Source organism: Oncorhynchus mykiss, chromosome 5, assembly GCF_013265735.2.
Source record: "Oncorhynchus mykiss isolate Arlee chromosome 5, USDA_OmykA_1.1, whole genome shotgun sequence".
Taxonomy (NCBI): domain Eukaryota; kingdom Metazoa; phylum Chordata; class Actinopteri; order Salmoniformes; family Salmonidae; genus Oncorhynchus; species Oncorhynchus mykiss.
The window spans coordinates 86,602,313-86,624,066 of NC_048569.1; the positions used below are offsets into that span (position 1 = coordinate 86,602,313).

At 47.6% G+C, this 21,754-nt stretch overlaps 1 protein-coding gene across 2 annotated transcripts in view; it reads right to left on the bottom strand.

The window, feature by feature from the left end:
• The window catches only part of cachd1 (cache domain containing 1), a 155,713-nt gene that overhangs the window by 45,583 nt on the left and 88,376 nt on the right, over positions 1-21,754 (bottom strand). For both annotated transcript variants that reach the window (XM_036978626.1, XM_036978627.1), the window contains exons 5-8: positions 20,331-20,457; positions 12,111-12,255; positions 11,679-11,895; positions 10,333-10,482 (exon numbers count right to left, since the gene is read on the bottom strand). In XM_036978626.1, the coding sequence (XP_036834521.1) occupies positions 10,333-10,482; positions 11,679-11,895; positions 12,111-12,255; positions 20,331-20,457 (639 nt within the window). The remainder of the gene's footprint in view (positions 1-10,332; positions 10,483-11,678; positions 11,896-12,110; positions 12,256-20,330; positions 20,458-21,754) is intronic.

Below are 21,754 nucleotides of genomic sequence, written 5' to 3' on the forward strand. Positions count from 1 at the left end.
AAGAAAACACTCTGAAGTTTCAGAATCTGCAAAGATTTTGTCTGTAAGTGCCCCAGAACTCATTCTACAGGCGAAACCAAGATGATGCATCACCCAGGAATTAGCAGAATTTCTGAAGCTCTGTTTTCCATTCTCTCCTTATATGGCTGTGATTGCGCAAGGAATGAGCCTACACTTTCTGTCGTTCGCCCAAGGTCTTAGCAGCATTGTGACGTATTTGTAGGCATATCATTGGAAGATTGGCCATAAGAGACTACATTTTCCAGAGGTCCGCCCGGTGTCCTTTGTCTAAATTTGTGCGTAATCTTCAGGTGCGGGCATTTTCTCCTGGGATTCAGGAGAGAAAGCATGTGTCCAAGAACGATGTATCAATGAAGAGATATGTGAAAAACACCTTGAGGATTGATTCTAAACAACATTTGCCATGTTTTCAGTCGATATTATGGAGTTAATTTGGAAAAAAGTTTGCGTTTTGAGGACTGAATTTATGGATTTTTTTTGGTAGCCAAATGTGATGTATAAAACGGAGCTATTTCTAATACACAAGGAATCTTTTTGGAAAAACTGAGCATCTGCTATCTAACTGAGAGTATCCTCATTGAAAACATCAGAAGTTCTTCAAAGGTAAATGATTTTATTTGAAGGCTTTTATGTTTTTGTTAATGTTGCATGCTGGATGCTAACGCTAATGCTAACGCTAAATGCTAACGCGAAATGCTAACTCTAGCTAGCTACTTTTACACAAATGATTGTTTTCCTATGGTTGAGAAGCATATTTTGAAAATCTGAGATGACAGTGTTGTTTACAAAAGGCTAAGCTTGAGAGATGGCATATTTATTTCATTTCATTTGCGATTTTCATAAATAGTTAACGTTGTGTTATGCTAATGAGCTTGCTGATAGATTTACACAATCCTGGATACAGGGGTTTTTTCATAGCTAAACGTGACGCAGAAAACGGAGCGATTTGTCCTAAACAAATAATCTTTCAGGAAAAACTGAACATTTGCTATCTGAGAGTCTCCTCATTGAAAACATCTGAAGTTCTTCAAAGGTAAATTATTTTTTTGAATGCTTTTCTGTTTTTTTGTGTAAATGTTGCCAGCTGAATGCTAATGCTAAATGCTACGTTAGCCATCAATACTGTTACACAAATGCTTGTTTTGCAATGGTTGAGAAGCATATTTTGAAAATCTGAGATGACAGTGTTGTTAACAAAAGGCTAAGCTTGAGAGCTAGCATATTTATTTCATTTCATTTGCGATTTTCATGAATAGTTAACGTTGCGTTATGGTAATGAGCTTGAGTCTGTATTCACGAACCCGGATCCGGGATGGGGAGATCAGAAAGGTTAAATTAATCTAAATGTAATTTGATTTGAATGGAAGTAGAGCTGTTGTGGTGACCGTATTACGGTCACGAGTCATGAAGGCAGTCAAATTCAACGTAACCTAGGTTCACGTTTAGTCACAGTAATTAGGCTTCTCCAAGTTGATGCTGCTGCTGCATAGAGCAGCGTAGAGAACCACAGAGCTGCATAGAGCAGCGTAGAGAACCACAGAGCTGCATAGAGCAGCGTAGAGCAGAGCTGCATAGAGCAGCGTAGAGCAGAGCAGAGCTGCATAGAGCAGCGTAGAGCAGAGCAGAGCTGCATAGAGCAGCATAGAGCAGAGCATAGCTGCATAGAGCAGAGCAGAGCTGCATAGAGCTGCATAGAGCAGAGCTGCATAGAGCTGCATAGAGCAGAGCAGAGCTGCATAGAACAGCATAGAGCAGAGCTGCATTGAGCAGAGCAGAGCTGCATAGAGCTGCATAGAGCAGAGCAGGGCTGCGTAGAGCAGAGCTGCATAGAGCAGGGCAGAGCGGCACAAAGCAGAGCGGCACAAAGCAGAGCGGCAACAAAGCAGGGCGGCACTAAGCAGGGCAGAGCGACACAAAGCAGAGCGGCAACAAAGCAGGGCAGAGGGGCACAAAGCAGAGCGGCACAGAGCAGAGGGGCACAAAGCAGAGGGGCACAAAGCAGAGGGGCACAAAGCAGAGGGGCACAAAGCAGAGGGGCACAAAGCAGAGGAGCACAAAGCAGAGGAGCACAAAGCAGAGGGGAACAAAGCAGAGGAGCACAAAGCAGAGGGGAACAAAGCAGAGGGGAACAAAGCAGAGGGGAACAAAGCAGAGGGGAACAAAGCAGAGGGGAACAAAGCAGGGCAGAGGGGAACAAAGCAGAGGGGAACAAAGCAGAGGGGAACCAAGCAGAGGGGCACAAAGCAGAGGGGCACAAAGCAGAGGGGAACAAAGCAGAGGGGAACAAAGCAGAGGGGCACAAAGCAGAGGAGCACAAAGCAGAGGGGAACAAAGCAGAGGGGCACAAAGCAGAGGGGAACAAAGCAGAGGGGAACAAAGCAGAGGGGAACAAAGCAGAGGGGCACAAAGCAGAGGGGCACAAAGCAGAGCGGCACAAAGCAGAGCGGCACAAAGCAGGGCAGAGGGGAACAAAGCAGAGCGGCACAAAACAGGGCAGAGGGGAACAAAGCAGAGCGGCACAAAGCAGGGCAGAGGGGAACAAAGCAGAGGGGAACAAAGCAGGGCAGAGGGGAACAAAGCAGAGCGGCACAAAGCAGGGCAGAGGGGAACAAAGCAGAGGGGCACAAAGCAGAGGGGCACAAAGCAGGGCAGAGGGGAACAAAGCAGAGGGGCACAAAGCAGAGGGGAACAAAGCAGAGGGGAACAAAGCAGAGGGGCACAAAGCAGAGGGGCACAAAGCAGAGGGGCACAAAGCAGAGGGGCACAAAGCAGAGGAGCACAAAGCAGAGGAGCACAAAGCAGAGGGGCACAAAGCAGAGGGGCACAAAGCAGAGGGGAACAAAGCAGAGGGGAACAAAGCAGAGGGGAACAAAGCAGAGGGGAACAAAGCAGAGGGGCACAAAGCAGAGCAGAACAAAGCAGAGGGGAACAAAGCAGAGGGGCACAAAGCAGAGGGGAACAAAGCAGAGGGGAACAAAGCAGAGGGGAACAAAGCAGAGGGGAACAAAGCAGAGGGGAACAAAGCAGAGGGGCACAAAGCAGAGGGGCACAAAGCAGAGGGGAACAAAGCAGAGGGGAACAAAGCAGAGGGGGACAAAGCAGAGGGGAACAAAGCAGAGGGGAACAAAGCAGAGGGGAACAAAGCAGAGGGGCACAAAGCAGAGGGGCACAAAGCAGAGGGGAACAAAGCAGAGGGGAACAAAGCAGAGGGGAACAAAGCAGAGGGGAACAAAGCAGAGGGGAACAAAGCAGAGGGGCACAAAGCAGAGGGGCACAAAGCAGAGGGGCACAAAGCAGAGGGGAACAAAGCAGAGGGGAACAAAGCAGAGGGGCACAAAGCAGAGGGGAACAAAGCAGAGGGGAACAAAGCAGAGCAGAGGGGAACAAAGCAGAGGGGCACAAAGCAGGGCAGAGGGGAACAAAGCAGAGGGGAACAAAGCAGAGGGGCACAAAGCAGAGCAGAGGGGAACAAAGCAGTGGGGAACAAAGCAGAGGGGCACAAAGCAGAGGAGCACAAAGCAGGGCAGAGGGTAACAAAGCAGAGGGGAACAAAGCAGAGGGGCACAAAGCAGGGCAGAGGGGAACAAAGCAGAAGGGAACAAAGCAGAGGGGAACAAAGCAGAGGGGCACAAAGCAGAGCGGCACAAAGCAGAGGGGCACAAAGCAGAGCAGAGGGGAACAAAGCAGAGGGGAACAAAGCAGAGGGGCACAAAGCAGAGGGGCACAAAGCAGAGGGGCACAAAGCAGGGCAGAGGGGAACAAAGCAGAGGGGAACAAAGCAGAGGGGAACAAAGCAGAGGGGAACAAAGCAGAGGGGAACAAAGCAGAGGGGAACAAAGCAGAGGGGAACAAAGCAGAGGGGAACAAAGCAGAGGGGAACAAAGCAGAGGGGAACAAAGCAGGGCAGAGGGGAACAAAGCAGGGCAGAGGGGAACAAAGCAGAGGGGAACAATGCAGAGGGGAACCAAGCAGAGGGGAACCAAGCAGAGGGGCACAAAGCAGAGGGGAACAAAGCAGAGGGGAAAAAAGCAGAGGGGAACAAAGCAGAGGGGAACAAAGCAGAGGGGAACAAAGCAGAGGAGCACAAAGCAGGGCAGAGGGGAACAAAGCAGAGGGGAACAAAGCAGAGGGGAACAAAGCAGAGGGGAACAAAGCAGAGGGGAACAAAGCAGAGGGGAACAAAGCAGGGCAGAGGGGAACAAAGCAGAGGGGCACAAAGCAGAGGGGAACAAAGCAGGGCAGAGGGGAACAAAGCAGAGCGGCACAAAGCAGAGGGGAACAAAGCAGAGGGGAACAAAGCAGAGGGGCACAAAGCAGAGCAGAGGGGCACAAAGCAGAGGGGCACAAAGCAGAGCAGAGGGGAACAAAGCAGAGCGGCACAAAGCAGGGCAGAGGGGAACAAAGCAGAGGGGAACAAAGCAGAGCGGCACAAAGCAGAGGGGAACAAAGCAGAGCGGCACAAAGCAGGGCAGAGGGGAACAAAGCAGAGCGGCACAAAGCAGGGAAGAGGGGAACAAAGCAGAGGGGAACAAAGCAGAGCGGCACAAAGCAGGGCAGAGGGGAACAAAGCAGAGCGGCACAAAGCAGGGCAGAGGGGAACAAAGCAGAGCGGCACAAAGCAGGGCAGAGGGGAACAAAGCAGAGCGGCACAAAGCAGGGCAGAGGGGAACAAAGCAGAGCGGCACAAAGCAGGGCAGAGGGGAACAAAGCAGAGCGGCACAAAGCAGGGCAGAGGGGAACAAAGCAGAGGGGAACAAAGCAGGGCAGAGGGGAACAAAGCAGAGGGGAACAAAGCAGAGGGGCACAAAGCAGGGCAGAGGGGAACAAAGCAGAGGGGAACAAAGCAGAGGGGAACAAAGCAGAGGGGCACAAAGCAGAGCGGCACAAAGCAGAGGGGCACAAAGCAGAGCAGAGGGGAACAAAGCAGAGGGGAACAAAGCAGAGGGGAACAAAGCAGAGGGGAACAAAGCAGAGGGGAACAAAGCAGAGGGGAACAAAGCAGGGCAGAGGGGAACAAAGCAGAGGGGAACAAAGCAGAGGGGAACCAAGCAGAGGGGCACAAAGCAGAGGGGCACAAAGCAGAGGGGCACAAAGCAGAGGGGCACAAAGCAGAGGGGCACAAAGCAGAGGGGAACAAAGCAGGGGGGAACAAAGCAGATGGGAACAAAGCAGAGGGGAACAAAGCAGAGGGGAACAAAGCAGAGGAGCACAAAGCAGGGCAGAGGGGAACAAAGCAGAGGGGAACAAAGCAGAGGGGAACAAAGCAGAGGGGAACAAAGCAGAGGGGAACAAATTAGGGCAGAGGGGCACAAAGCAGAGGGGCACAAAGCAGGGCAGAGGGGAACAAAGCAGAGCGGCACAAAGCAGAGGGGAACAAAGCAGAGGGGAACAAAGCAGAGGGGCACAAAGCAGAGCAGAGGGGCACAAAGCAGAGGGGCACAAAGCAGAGCAGAGGGGAACAAAGCAGAGCGGCACAAAGCAGGGCAGAGGGGAACAAAACAGAGGGGAACAAAGCAGAGCGGCACAAAGCAGAGGGGAACAAAGCAGAGCGGCACAAAGCAGGGCAGAGGGGAACAAAGCAGAGCGGCACAAAGCAGGGCAGAGGGGAACAAAGCAGAGGGGAACAAAGCAGGGCAGAGGGGAACAAAGCAGAGGGGAACAAAGCAGAGCGGCACAAAGCAGGGCAGAAGGGAACAAAGCAGAGCGGCACAAAGCAGGGCAGAGGGGAACAAAGCAGAGCGGCACAAAGCAGGGCAGAGGGGAACAAAGCAGAGGGGAACAAAGCAGAGCGGCACAAAGCAGGGCAGAGGGGAACAAAGCAGAGCGGCACAAAGCAGGGCAGAGGGGAACAAAGCAGAGGGGAACAAAGCAGAGCGGCACAAAGCAGAGGGGAACAAAGCAGAGCGGCACAAAGCAGGGCAGAGGGGAACAAAGCAGAGGGGAACAAAGCAGGGCAGAGGGGAACAAAGCAGAGGGGAACAAAGCAGAGGGGCACAAAGCAGGGCAGAGGGGTACAAAGCAGAGGGGAACAAAGCAGAGGGGAACAAAGCAGAGGGGCACAAAGCAGAGCAGCACAAAGCAGAGCAGAGGGGCACAAAGCAGAGCAGAGGGGCACAAAGCAGAGCAGAGGGGAACAAAGCAGAGCAGAGGGGAACAAAGCAGAGGGGCACAAAGCAGAGGGGAACAAAGCAGAGGGGAACAAAGCAGAGGGGCACAAAGCAGAGGGGCACAAAGCAGAGGGGCACAAAGCAGAGGGGCACAAAGCAGAGGAGCACAAAGCAGGGCAGAGGGGAACAAAGCAGAGGGGAACAAAGCAGAGGGGAACAAAGCAGAGGGGAACAAAGCAGAGGGGAACAAAGCAGAGGGGAACAAAGCAGAGGGGAACAAAGCAGAGGGGAACAAAGCAGGGCAGAGGGGAACAAAGCAGAGGGGAACAAAGCAGAGGGGAACCAAGCAGAGGGGAACCAAGCAGAGGGGCACAAAGCAGAGGGGAACAAAGCAGGGGGGAACAAAGCAGAGGGGAACAAAGCAGAGGGGAACAAAGCAGAGGGGAACAAAGCAGAGGGGAACAAAGCAGAGCGGCACAAAGCAGAGGGGAACAAAGCAGAGGGGAACAAAGCAGAGGGGAACAAAGCAGAGGGGCACAAAGCAGAGCAGAGGGGCACAAAGCAGAGTGGCACAAAGCAGAGCAGAGGGGAACAAAGCAGAGCGGCACAAAGCAGGGCAGAGGGGAACAAAGCAGAGGGGAACAAAGCAGAGCGGCACAAAGCAGAGGGGAACAAAGCAGAGCGGCACAAAGCAGGGCAGAGGGGAACAAAGCAGAGCGGCACAAAGCAGGGCAGAGGGGAACAAAGCAGAGGGGAACAAAGCAGGGCAGAGGGGAACAAAGCAGAGGGGAACAAAGCAGAGCGGCACAAAGCAGGGCAGAAGGGAACAAAGCAGAGCGGCACAAAGCAGGGCAGAGGGGAACAAAGCAGAGCGGCACAAAGCAGAGGGGAACAAAGCAGAGGGGAACAAAGCAGGGCAGAGGGGAACAAAGCAGAGGGGAACAAAGCAGGGCAGAGGGGAAAAAAGCAGAGGGGAACAAAGCAGAGGGGCACAAAGCAGGGCAGAGGGGAACAAAGCAGAGGGGAACAAAGCAGAGGGGAACAAAGCAGAGGGGCACAAAGCAGAGCGGCACAAAGCAGAGGGGCACAAAGCAGAGCAGAACAAAGCAGAGCAGAGGGGAACAAAGCAGAGGGGCACAAAGCAGAGGGGAACAAAGCAGAGCGGCACAAAGCAGGGCAGAGGGGAACAAAGCAGAGGGGAACAAAGCAGGGCAGAGGGGAACAAAGCAGAGGGGAACAAAGCAGAGGGGAACAAAGCAGAGGGGCACAAAGCAGGGCAGAGGGGAACAAAGCAGAGGGGGACAAAGCAGAGGGGAACAAAGCAGAGGGGCACAAAGCAGAGCGGCGCAAAGCAGAGGGGCACAAAGCAGAGCAGAGGGGAACAAAGCAGAGCAGAGGGAACAAAGCAGAGGGGCACAAAGTAGAGCAGAGGGGAACAAAGCAGAGGGGAACCAAGCAGAGGGGCACAAAGCAGAGGAGCACAAAGCAGGGCAGAGGGGAACAAAGCAGAGGGGAACAAAGCAGAGGGGAACAAAGCAGAGGGGAACAAAGCAGAGGGGAACAAAGCAGAGGGGAACAAAGCAGAGGGGAACAAAGCAGAGGGGAACAAAGCAGAGGGGAACAAAGCAGAGGGGTACCAAGCAGAGGGGAACCAAGCAGAGGGGAACCAAGCAGAGGGGCACAAAGCAGAGGGGAACAAAGCAGAGGGGAACCAAGCAGAGGGGCACAAAGCAGAGGGGAACAAAGCAGAGGGGAACAAAGCAGAGGGGAACAAAGCAGAGGAGCACAAAGCAGGGCAGAGGGGAACAAAGCAGAGGGGAACAAAGCAGAGGGGAACAAAGCAGAGGGGAACAAAGCAGGGCAGAGGGGCACAAAGCAGAGGGGAACAAAGCAGGGCAGAGGGGAACAAAGCAGAGCGGCACAAAGCAGGGCAGAGGGGAACAAAGCAGAGGGGAACAAAGCAGAGGGGAACAAAGCAGAGCGGCACAAAGCAGGGCAGAGGGGAACAAAGCAGAGCGGCACAAAGCAGGGCAGAGGGGAACAAAGCAGAGCGGCACAAAGCAGGGCAGAGGGGAACAAAGCAGAGCGGCACAAAGCAGAGGGGAACAAAGCAGAGCGGCACAAAGCAGGGCAGAGGGGAACAAAGCAGAGGGGAACAAAGCAGAGCGGCACAAAGCAGGGCAGAAGGGAACAAAGCAGAGCGGCACAAAGCAGGGCAGAAGGGAACAAAGCAGAGCGGCACAAAGCAGGGCAGAGGGGAACAAAGCAGAGGGGAACAAAGCAGGGCAGAGGGGAACAAAGCAGAGCGGCACAAAGCAGGGCAGAGGGGAACAAAGCAGAGGGGAACAAAGCAGGGCAGAGGGGAACAAAGCAGAGCGGCACAAAGCAGGGCAGAGGGGAACAAAGCAGAGGGGCACAAAGCAGAGGGGAACAAAGCAGAGCGGCACAAAGCAGGGCAGAGGGGCACAAAGCAGAGGAGCACAAAGCAGAGGGGCACAAAGCAGAGGGGCACAAAGCAGAGGAGCACAAAGCAGAGGAGCACAAAGCAGAGGAGCACAAAGCAGAGGAGCACAAAGCAGAGGAGCACAAAGCAGAGCAGAGCGGCATAAAGTAGAGCGGCATAAAGTACCGTCGTAGAGCAGAGCGGCACAAAGCAGGGCAGAGCGGCACAAAGCAGGGCAGAGCGGCACAAAGTAGAGCAGAGCAGCATAGAACAGACACATAGATGTGAGGTCCTTCAATGTACTGATATCAATGTAAGAAAATGTCCTCTAGAATATTCATTGACTTTATAACAGAGGACACCCTAGAATGATCTCTCCAACATTGCTGCCCAGACAGCTGTCACTGGGCACATTTGGCATTAAGACAGGGCTTAATATGGAATGCATGGCAGCCATATCACTGATTGGATTAATGGGGATCAAGTCAAGCCTTAATACTTAGGGCCTTGTCTGATAATAATAGGATGCTGCACACATGAGAATGTTGCACTATTGACAGGAGTGAGTCAACAGGAGGTGAAAGAAGTCCATACAGCCTGGTATGTGTGGATACAGCTCTGCTCAAACTGGACAGCAGAGGTCATAGTTGGAATGGCCATAGATGAACGTTTGGCCGATGATATTCTCTGTCAAATCCATGATTCTGTGGGTGATTTACTGGCTACTTTTAAAGTATATCTTTAAATCATTCTCCTGTTCTTCATGTCTGATGAGGTATTTTAGATGGATTGAGTTTGTTTGTGGTTCACAAATCAGGCAGGTGGGACTGGGAAGTATTAGACAGTCACAGACCAGGGGGAAGTCTAGAGGGTTTGGCAATACAGTCCATAGCTGAAGATTTCACTCTCCAACCATTTGGCCCTTCTGGTTCTAGCATTTCATCAAAAAACAGACACAGACAAACATGCTTAGTTCAAACATCAGAGTTGATGTGGGAGAAAAGACCACTGGTCACCTTTAACAATCATCAGCTTACACCTGGCACACACACACACAGCTCTATGCATTTCTCACAATGTGCTGCACAACAAAAGCTTTCTGGGTGCTATGCTAATCAACTCAAGATGATTACATATTTCTGAATCCTTTTCATCATGGCCCCTTTTAAACAAGCGGCCCCTGGCTGTCTTTGTCACGTACTACCCTTTGATGTCTTTAGACTAAGGCGCTCTCAGTTGTCCCTCGTTTTAATCTCCTAATGAACATGATCTGTGCTAATTCCAGGCTAAGGCATGTACTGTGAAGGGGTCTCTGTGTAGGACATGGAGCGAAGGATGAGGAGAAGGGGAGGAGGGAGGGGAGACAGGTGAAAAGGGCCAATAGAGAGGGGAAGGTGGAGACATAACAGACACACAGGAGAAAACAAAAAGCCTTTGAGGTTCCTGAGCACCTCTCCAGTCTGCACTGCCCCCATTCACCCACCTCTCCCTCATCCCGGTGGCTGGGTAGGTCCAGCAGCAGTACCCATAACACACACATTCCACTACTAATCAGGATCGATACACCATCAATCACATTACAAAACATATTGGATTTGTATTGACATTATAAACATACTAATGCCACTTCCAGCCACCACCAAGGCATTTCCTTTTCTCTTGCTGGAGTGACTCTCAATGTGATTTCTGAACATAGAAGACCGTGTGTGGTGGAGGGTGATTACGATCATAAACAAACTGTGTGTGGTGGGGGGTTCCTACCATTCATGAGGGCGTAGGTGAGGATCATGACGGAGTTGTTGAGGTGGCGGTTCTCCTCTTTGACCACACGGAGGGTGTCTCTCTTCTCATGCTCCGATGTGTCTCGGGACGTGATGCCAGACGACAGGTAGACGATCACCATGTCTGTGTCTGACAGGAACACACAAGCACAGAGAGATCAGAAACAAATTTTGGGCATAAATCCTTCCTCTCACAAATCCTCTACCTCGAGTCACATTCATTGCCACATAACTGACAAATTGGCATTCCCTATAGAACCCTCAAACGCACCTCTGGACCTGGAAGTCAGTTCCACCGCTTTAATACATTCTTCCCCTCTAATCAGGGACTGATTTAGACCTGGGACTCCAGGTGGGTGATTCCCCTCTAATCAGGGACTGATTTAGACCTGGGACTCCAGGTGAGTGAATCCCCTCTAATCAGGGACTGATTTAGACCTGGGACTCCAGGTGAGTGAATCCCCTCTAATCAGGGACTGATTTAGACCTGGGACTCCAGGTGGGTGATTCCCCTCTAATCAGGGACTGATTTAGACCTGGGACTCCAGGTGAGTGAATCCCCTCTAATCAAGGACTGATTTAGACCTGGGACTCCAGGTGAGTGAATCCCCTCTAATCAGGGACTGATTTAGACCTGGGACTCCAGGTGGGTGATTCCCCTCTAATCAGGGACTGATTTAGACCTGGGACTCCAGGTGGGTGATTCCCCTCTAATCAAGGACTGATTTAGACCTGGGACTCCAGGTGGGTGCTTCCCCTCTAATCAGGGACTGATTTAGACCTGGGACTCCAGGTGAGTGAATCCCCTCTAATCAGGGACTGATTTAGACCTGGGACTCCAGGTGGGTGATTCCCCTCTAATCAAGGACTGATTTAGACCTGGGACTCCAGGTGGGTGATTCCCCTCTAATCAAGGACTGATTTAGACCTGGGACTCCAGGTGGGTGATTCCCCTCTAATCAAGGACTGATTTAGACCTGGGACTCCAGGTGGGTGATTCCCCTCTAATCAGGGATTGATTTAGACCTGGGACTCCAGGTGGGTGATTCCCCTCTAATCAAGGACTGATTTAGACCTGGGACTCCAGGTGGGTGATTCCCCTCTAATCAGGGACTGATTTAGACCTGGGACTCCAGGTGGGTGATTCCCCTCTAATCAGGGACTGATTTAGACCTGGGACGCCAGGTGGATGCAATTAATTATCAGCTAGAACAGAAACCAGCAGGCTCCGGACATCGTAGGGTAAGAGTTGAATACCCCTGCTATAGAACAAGCCTGTAGCATCAGTGGCCCGTAGGGACTGCATTTCCTGTTTCCTGTTCTTACTGGTGAGTTTCCGGGTGACGTTGCTGGTGTTCCTTAGGAGCTGGAAGGCCTTCTGGAAGCCCAGTGCATGCTGGGTAGGGCTGTCGGAGGCCTTGAGGTTGGTGATGAAGGCGCTCATCTTCCTCTTGGTCTCGCTGGTGGCAGGAGACAGGTAGCTCTTATAGCACTGGTCCAGAGAACAGGAGCGCACAGCCTCCGCTGAGGACAGGATCGAGACCTGGTGAAGAGGACATGCACAGACAACATGAACAACCACTTTGGGATTGTAATCACGGGGCATATGCACAATATGTTTTAGCTTCAGAGGGAGAGAAAGGGTGGTTATATCTAGAACGTGGATGGTTTGTCAGGGGTCATCAGTTTCAGAAAGGCTGGGGAATTGGGCTACAAGGAGGGGAGTAAGGGCTGGGTAATCAGAGCAGAGCTCCTCACCTTGTCATGTTCATCTATAGAGTTGAGGACGACGAGGGCAGCATCTCTGGCAATCTGGAGCTGTGTTTCTGTAATGGTCACTCCGTGGTCGATTATCACCACGATGTGTTTGGACTGGGGCCGCACCGCCGCCACGTACACTGGCCTGCGAGGACCCACACGCAGACACGTGATGAGTACACAAGGGCTGTCCCAGACTAAAAAACATCTTGGTCAACCAAGAGTCGTCTGTTCTTTCGACCAATCGATTGAACAAAAATGTTAAACGTGTATTTATCCATATATTGACAGATCCTATGTGTTTTAATCAAATCAACTATTTTTACTGAGCTTGTCTGATGCTTTAAGCACACTGTTTGATTAAATAATACGACCAGCAATTGATTTGATTGTGCCGGGCCGTGCTCAGGCTTGCTGTGCTGTGTAAAAACAAAAAGAAAGTGAATGTGTGACAAGCACCCGTTGTTTCTCTCTCCTCCCTACTGTAGCAACCACCACAGAACATCAACAGTGTTTATCTGTCTGTCCATGTTGCTAAAGCTGCAACATAATCACTGCAGTTTCTGACTGAAAAGTTCCAAATCCCTCACTTGTTTTGGAAAAACATTCCATATTCCCGTAACCCTTGCTCTCTTAACGTGGCACGTATGCATCGCATGCATGAGATCAAAGACCTATTCGCACGGGACTAGTATTACTAGAGAACGTTGATTAGTTAATTATAACTCCAGAATGTCCGTTAATCCAGAGGACGATTCGGTCGGGATTAGTTTTTTTCCAAACTGCCTCCTGTAATTCTTTGGAAGTTATGACAGAAGCCTGGAGGTTTTTATTCTAAGTGTGAAGATACAGTATTTCAACATGTATCCTGGTGACACTAGACCAAAACATCTTTGGTATAGTGTGGCCATAATATTTGAATTGAGGAAGTGTGATCATATTCATTAGGATGTTTTAGCGACCCGCAGTACGTACTAAATGCTTCCCAGCATTCAGATGTGAGCTAAACAGCGCAATTGCACTTGAGATGCATTTAAGGCTATAGATGAGAAAACATACTTATTATTTCCAAACATGTAGGTCAGTTGTATGCTGCTTTGCGATCTATTAACAGCAAGGGTTGCATTAAATAGGCTCAATATGTTTTACTGATGCATTTGGCAATATTCAATTATTAAGTACAAAATATATAAACAAAAGCATTCACTGTGGAAGTTGATGGGCTACATGTAGGCCATTCATATATAGCTTATGCACTTCAAATTTCAATGTAACCAATCAGTTATTGTTTTCTTGCGCAAACCGCGAGCAACACCTGTCAAACTCCAGATATTTCTCTCAAAACACAGGGATGTCAATTCGCACGGGACTAGTATTATCAGAGAACAGTGGGTTATTCTGTCTGGAATTGTTGTTCTCCTGCCATGTAAAAATTACTGACAAGGCAGCAGTGGCGACCCGCCATTCAGGGTAGGTGGGGCAGACCACCCGCTCAGCTAAAACTATATATTTTATAATTGTTTTGCCTGTTTTGCATGTTATTTTAGCATTAACCAGTTGCATCTCTAGGGGCGCTATTTCATTTTTGGATAAAAAACGTTCCCGTTTTAAGCGCGATATTTTGTCACGAAAAGATGCTCGACTATGCATATTCTTCTTCTTTGGAAAGAAAACACTCTGAAGTTTCAGAATCTGCAAAGATTTTGTCTGTAAGTGCCCCAGAACTCATTCTACAGGCGAAACCAAGATGATACGTTAAACAGGAAATGAGCAGAATTTCTGAAGCTCTGTTTTCTAATGTCTCCTTATATGGCTGTGAATGCGACAGGAATAAGCTTAGACCTTCTGCCGTTTCCCCAAGATGTCGGCAGCATTGTGACGTATTTGTAGGCATATCATTGGAAGATTGGCCATAAGAGACTACATTTTCCAGGGATCCGCCCGGTGTCCTTTGTCTAAATTTGTGCGTAATCTTCAGGTGCGGGCATTTTCTCCTGGGATTCAGGAGAGAAAGCACACTTCCACGAACGATATATCATCGAAGAGATATGTGAAAAACACCTTGAGGATTGATTCTAAACAACGTTTGCCATGTTTTCAGTCGATATTATGGAGTTCATTTGGAAAAAAGTTCGCGTTTTGAGGACTGAATTTTCGTTTCTTTTTGGTAGCCAAATGTGATGTACAAAACGGAGCTATTTCTAATACATAAAGAATCTTTTTGGAAAAACTGAGCATCTGCTATCTAACTGAGAGTCTCCTCATTGAATCTGAAGTTCTTCAAAGGTAACTGATTTTATTTGAAGGCTTTTATGTTTTTGTTGAAATGTTGCGTGCTGGATGCTTACGCTAATGCTAACGCTAAATGCTAATGCTAAATGCTACGCTAGCTAGCTACTTTTACACAAATGATTGTTTTCCTATGGTTGAGAAGCATATTTTGAAAATCTGAGATGACAGTGTTGTTTACAAAAGGCTAAGCTTGAGAGATGGCATATTTATTTCATTTGCGATTTTCATGAATAGTTAACGTGTTATGCTAATGAGCTTGCTGATAGATTTACACAATCCTGGATACAGGGGTTTTTTCATAGCTAAACGTGACGCAGAAAACGGAGCGATTTGTCCTAAACAAATAATCTTTCAGGAAAAACTGAACATTTGCTATCTGAGAGTCTCCTCATTGAAAACATCTGAAGTTCTTCAAAGGTAAATTATTTTATTTGAATGCTTTTCTGTTTTTTTGTGTAAATGTTGCCAGCTGAATGCTAATGCTAAATGCTACGCTAAATGCTACGTTAGCCATCAATACTGTTACACAAATGCTTGTTTTGCAATGGTTGAGAAGCATATTTTGAAAATCTGAGATGACAGTGTTGTTAACAAAAGGCTAAGCTTGAGAGCTAGCATATTTATTTCATTTCATTTGCGATTTTCATGAATAGTTAACGTTGCGTTATGGTAATGAGCTTGAGTCTGTATTCACGATCCCGGATCCGGGATGGGGAGATCAGAAAGGTTAATACATATCACATATCAGTTTACAAACAATGTATAAAAAAAACGACAAAGAAAACAAGTTAATAAAGCGACATTCAAACAAGGTCTCTTTTTTGCTTTCTTGAGTAAGGCAGCTCCAAAATGCAGTTTTTTCAGCCTAGCTCAGTGCTTTCTGTGGTGGTGAGGCACCCAGTGGAAAATACGGAGCATAGGGGTTGGTAATGTTCTCTAGTTGCGCCGTGATAGGCTCAGTGTTCTGTCACTCATGGGGACACTACATCACCACAAAATCTACAGGTAGAGCTCGAGAATTCTAGCCCCTTGTGTGCTGCCATAGAGTTACAATAGAAGTGCCCTTCCAAGAAGACTCAAGGGCATTGGCCACAGACAAAATGACATCAAATCACGTTATAACTACAGCAGCTTTGATTGGACTGATCATGTCAACATTATACTTTCAAAATCTTAGCTAGCAGTCATCATCATGAATCAAGTCGACAATTAACTGGCAAATCCTATTCAATCCTTGTCATATGAAGAGAAATTATAGATAAAACGTATCGGTGCTCATTGGTCATTACACAACAAATTGGAAATCTCAAATTCAACAATTTGTGGTCTGGAAGTAATCAGTGGCTAACTGCAAGCATTGCAAAGCAATCACTAGCCTGCTATTCAGTGGAGTGAATGTGTGGTCCAAGTCTCTTTACCAAGCTTAAAAGGATAAACATTCAACATTGGCCATGCTGTCAATCCAGCATGACTTCTGCCACTTTCAAAACAACTGTAAACTCGGACCTGGGAAATCTCGGACTTCAGTTCAATACAACTGGGAACTTGGGGTGGGGGGGACAAGCAACGACTGGAAAAATGTGTTTTGAACGGTTATCCAACTCGGAATTCCAAGTCGGGAACTCAGGCCTCTTTCTAGAGCTCCGACCTGAAGATCAGCTGTCTTGAAAGCACCATAAATCCAGAGAATGCCAGACTTTGATAACAAACTTTGCCCATGAAGGACCGCCGCGCCACCTTCCTGTTCAAGTGAGCACTGCACAACAAGGTGATTACAAAAATGTTTTATATGCCGTTGTATAATTGATGTAATATGACAGGTAGATCAACTCAGCAAAAAAATAAACGTCAATTCGTAAAAATCCAAATAACTTCACAGATCTTCATTGTAAAGGGTTTAAACACTGTTTCCCATGCTTGTTCAATGAACCATAAACAATTAATGAACATGCACCTGTGGAATGGTCGTTAAGACACTAACAGCTTACAGACGGTAGGCAAATAAGGTCACAGTTATGAAAACTTAGGACACTAAAGAGGCCTGTCTACTGACTCTGAAAAATACCAAAATAAAGATGCCCAGGGTCCCTGCTCATCTGAGTGAACGGGCCTTAGGCATGCTGCAAGGAGGCATGAGGACTGCAGATGTGGCCAGGGCAAAAAATTGCAATGTCCGTACTGTGAGACACCTAAGACAGCGCCACAGGGAGACAGGAGGGACAGCTGATCGTCCTCGCAGTGGCAGACCACGTGTAACAACACCTGCACAGGATCGGTACATCCGAACATCACACCTGTGGGACAGGTACAGGATGGCAACAACAACTGCCCGAGTTACACCAGGAACGCACAATCCCTCCATCAGTGCTTAGACTGTCCGCAATAGGCTGAGAGAGGCTGAACTGAGGGCGTGTTGTAAGGCAGGTCCTCACCAGACATCACGTCGCATATGGGCACAAACCCACTGCCGCTGGACCAGACAGGACTGGCAAAAAGTGCTCTTCTGTGATAAGTAGTGGTTTTGTCTCACCAGTGGTGATGGTCAGACTCGCGTTTATCGTCGACAGACCATGACGGACCCTCCCTCATGTGGTACCCTTCCTGCAGGCTCATCCTGACAAGACCCTCCAGCATGACAATGCCACCAGCCATACTGCTCGTTCTGTGCGTGATTTCCTGCAAGACAGGAATGTCAGTGTTCTGCCATGGCCAGCAAAGAGCCTGGATCTCAATCCCATTGAGCACGTCTGGGTACCTGTTGGATTAGAGGGTGAGGGCTAGGGCCATTCCCCCCAGAAATGTCCAGGAACTCCAGGGGAACATCTCACAGCAAGAACTGGCAAATCTGGTGCAGTCCATGAGGAGGAGATGCACTGCAGTACTTAATGCAGCTGGTGGCCACACCAGACACTGACTATTACTTTTGATTTTGACCTCCCCTTTGTTCAGGGACAATTTCTGATAGTCACATGTCTGTGTAACTTGTTCAGTTTATGTCTCAGTTGTTGAATCTTATGTTCATATAAATATTTACACATGTTAAGTTTGCTGAAAATAAACGCAGTTGACAGTGTGAGGACGTTATTTTTTGCTAAGTTTATGTATACAGTAGCTAAGAAAGTAATACTAGGTGTATGTTGTGTAGTAAGTTGCCTCACCCTGATACATTTGGTCCCTTTTCCCCCTCATAACTTAGCCTACTGTTCTGACTTGGTGGTGCAATTCTATCCTATAGACTGTTTCAGAAAAATGTAATGATTGAATATTGTAAGAGCTTTCATTTTCTGCTTATATGCCCCCTTCATTTATCCTACGGTTATGACTTGGTGTACAGGGAGAATACTGTAAAAACGGTCCATGTTCTGAATTAAGTCTCTGTACTTTTCAAAAGTGCTGAACAAATAGTTATATCGACTACGTGTCCTAGCTCGCTCATTACTGTCTTAATCGAAAAACTACAGATTGCCTCATAAGCTCGTCGTCCCGTTATGCCATAGTTTGTACATCTCAATTGACTGTAGAAAACACATTTGTTTAAGCAAGTCATCCATATCAGCTATGTTTTTTTTAAAGGCAGTAAATGAGGCTGAATAGCCAGCTGGGGCAGTGGTGAGGTTTTGGGACTGCTGTTGGGACTCTGCTGTTGTGACAGCTTTATGAAGGCCCTAACATTTTGTGGGCACCATTTGTTACTGTTATAATCTAATTAATGTATTGTTTAGTGTTGTGTGGTGGCTTTGCTGGCATGCATCTAAAAAAATAAAAATAAATTGGGGTTTGCCCCAAAGAGATTTACATGCTAAAATCACCACTGCATGGCAGATTCGGACGGGATTAAAATTACAGATGTGATGTTTTGTTCTCATGGACATAATTACATTGCCCGACCTCCCCCAAGAAAACATCCTCATCTTTTAGAAAAATAATTTGAAGTTATAAGCGCAGGTCTTATTTTTTTTTATTTCACCTTTATTTACCTAGGTAGGCCAGTTGAGAACAAGTTCTCATTTACAACTGCGACCTGGCCAAGATAAAGCAAAGCAACAAAAACAACACAGGGTTGCACATGGGATAAACAAATGTAGTCAATAACACAATAGAAAAGGTCTATGTACAGTGTGTGTAAATGTAGTGAGATTAGGGAAAAATTACAATTTCGCATTAACACTGGAGTGATAGTTGTGCAGAAGATGAATGTGCAAGTAGAGATACTGGGGTGCAAAAAAGCTAACAAAAAAATAGCATTATGGGGATTAGGTGTGCTATTTACAGATGGGCTATGTACAGCTGCAGTGATCGGTTAGCTGCTCAGATAGCAGATGTTTAAAGTTGGTGAGGGAAATAAAAGTCTCCAACTTTAGCGTTTCGTTCCAGTCACAGGCAGCAGAGAACTGGAAGAAAAGGCGGCCAAAGGTTGGCTTTGGGTATCACCAGTGAAATATACCTGCTGGAGCACGTGCTACAGTGACCAGTGAGCTGAGATAAGGTGGGGATTTACCTAGCAAAGACTTATAGATGACCTGGAGCCAGTGGGTTTGGCGACGAATATGTAGAGAAGGCCAGCCAACGAGAGCATACAGGTCGCAGTGGCGGGTTGTATATGGGGCTTTGGTGACAAAATGGATGGCACTGTGATAGACTACATCCAATTTGCTGAGTAGAGTGTTGGAGGCTATTTTGTAAATGACATCGCCGAAGTCGAGGATCGGTAGGATTCTAGATTTAATTTTGGATAGGAGATGCTTAATGTAAGTCTGGAAAGAGAGTTTAAAGTCTAACCAGACACCTAGGTATTTGTAGTTGCATATTCTAAGTCAGAACCGTGATGCTAGTAGGGCATACAGTGGGGCAAAAAAGTATTTAGTCAGCCACCAATTGTGCAAGTTCTCCCACTTAAAAAGACGAGAGAGAGGCCTGTAATTTTCATCATAGGTACACTTCAACTATGACAGACAAAATGAGAAAAAAAAATCCTGTTTGAGGTTGTGGACAGGTGTGTTTTATACTGATAACAAGTTCAAACAGGTCCCATTAATACAGGTAACGAGTGGAGGACAGAGGAGCCTCTTAAAGAAGAAGTTACAGGTCTGTGAGAGCCAGAAATCTTGCTTGTTTGTAGGTGACCAAATACTTATTTTCCACCATAATTTGCAAATAAATTCATTAAAAATCCCCTCATTTTGTCTGTCATAGTTGAAGTGTACCTATGATGAAAATTGCAGGCCTCTCATATTTTTAAGTGGGAGAACTTGCACAATTGGTGGCTGACTAAATACTTTTTTGCCCCACTGTATACATATAAAAAGAAAGTGATACATTTAACTATATATACACACAGTGAGGCAAAAAAGTATTTAGTCTGCCACCAATTGTGCAAGTGGCCGTGCTGCTGCTCCAGTTCAACTGTTCTGCCCGCGGCTATGGAATCCTGACCTGTTCACCTGCCGTGCTACCTGTCCCAGACCTGCTGTTTTCAACTCTCTAGTGACAGCATTTACTCCTGACCGGTGCTGACCTGTACCCTCTACAACCACTGTGATTATTATTATTTGACCCTGCTGTCATCTATGAACATTTGAACATCTTGGCCATGTTCTGTTATAATCTCTGTTATAATAGCCTGGTTCCTCTCTAGGTTTCTTCCTAGGTTCTAGTCTTGCTAGGGAGTTTTTCCTAGCCACCGTGCTTCTACACCTGCATTGCTTGCTGTTTGCGGTTTTAGGCTGGGTTTCTGTACAGTACTTTGTGACATCAGCTGATGTAAGAACGGCTTTATTAATACATTTGATTGGTTGATGATTTATGTAACAATCATTTCTCCATTCTTGCCCATGTGTTTAGGGCTAGTTGATTGTACTGTTAATCTAGGTGTGTAATTGTATTGCTGGTCTGGAAGTGTAACATTTTAGTCATTTAGTTGTACTGTACCTGCTACGGTGCTCGTAGTTGCCCTTGCAGTGGAACTTGTGGGCGGGAAACACAGTGAAGATGCCCTCCTCTGAGCTGAAGTACTGCCACTTGATGCCCGGGTTGGACTTCAGGTTATCTGCCAACACTACAGAGGAGAGGATGAGACATGTCAGTATTACAAACCGTAGGGAGGATTAATATTAGAGAGAGAGGGCGAGTAAGCAAGAGCAACAGAGCGAGAGAGGTAGGGTTGATACCATTTAAATTCTGAGGGATTCTGGGTGATGAAGTATTATGAAACACAAAGAGAGTGTTCTGTGCTCTCAGACACCTGTCAGACACCTGTCAGAGCCCACTGATAGATGGAGACTTTAAAAAGGGTTAACCTAGTCTCCTCTAGTCTGTGTGTGAAGAGTGAGAGTGGCCTCACATGAGAATAATTCTACTAATACTAATGTAAGGCCTGGCATAAAATCCCATTCCCTATATGACTGTGTCAGACTGGATGTCAGATTCAACTGTTCATTCTGCTGTATTACTAACATGGTTCTAATCATTTCACTTAAGTGTAACTGTGGGCTCTTAGTTGGCCTAATGTTGTCAACGGCACACTGTACATCTACACTACATGACCAAAAGTATGTGGACACCTGCTCGTCGAACATCTCATTCCAGACTCATAGGCATTAACATGGAGTTGGTCCCTACTTTTCTGATTTAACAGCCTCCATTCTTCTGGGAAGGCTTTCCACTAGATGTTGGAACATTGCTGAGGGGACTTGCTTCAATTAGTGAGGTCGGGTACTGATGTAGGCCGATTGACAAACAATTTCTGTATGCACCTCGCTTTGTGCACGGGGGCATTGTCATACTGAAACAGGAAAGGGCTTTCCCCAAACTGTTGCCACAAAGTTGGAAGCACAGAATCGTCTAGAATGCCAGCGTACACTGTAGTGTTAAGGTTTCCCTTCACTGGAACTAAGGGGCCTGAACCATGAAAAACAGTCGGTACTATGCAATCGGGAAGGTAGCGTTCTCTGGGCATCCACTAAACCAAAATTTGTCCGTCAGACTGCCAGATGGTGAAGGGTGATTCATCACTCCAGAGAACATGTTTCCACTGCTCCAGAGTCCAATGGCGGCGAGCTTTACACCACTCCAGTCAACGCTTGGCATTGCGCATGATCTTAGGCTTGTGTGCGGCTTCTCAGCCATGGAAACCCATTTCATGAAGCTCCTGTTTTATCTATGGAGATTGCCTGTCTGTGTGCTCAATTTGTTTAATACCTGTCAGCAACAGGTGTGGCTGAATTGCCACATCCACTAATTTGAAGGGGTGTACACATACTTTTGTATAAATAGTGTATTTTAATAAGTCTCAACTTAAGCCAAACTTTCTCAGAGTATGTGACTTTCAAGAGAAGTTTCTTGTTTACTGGTTT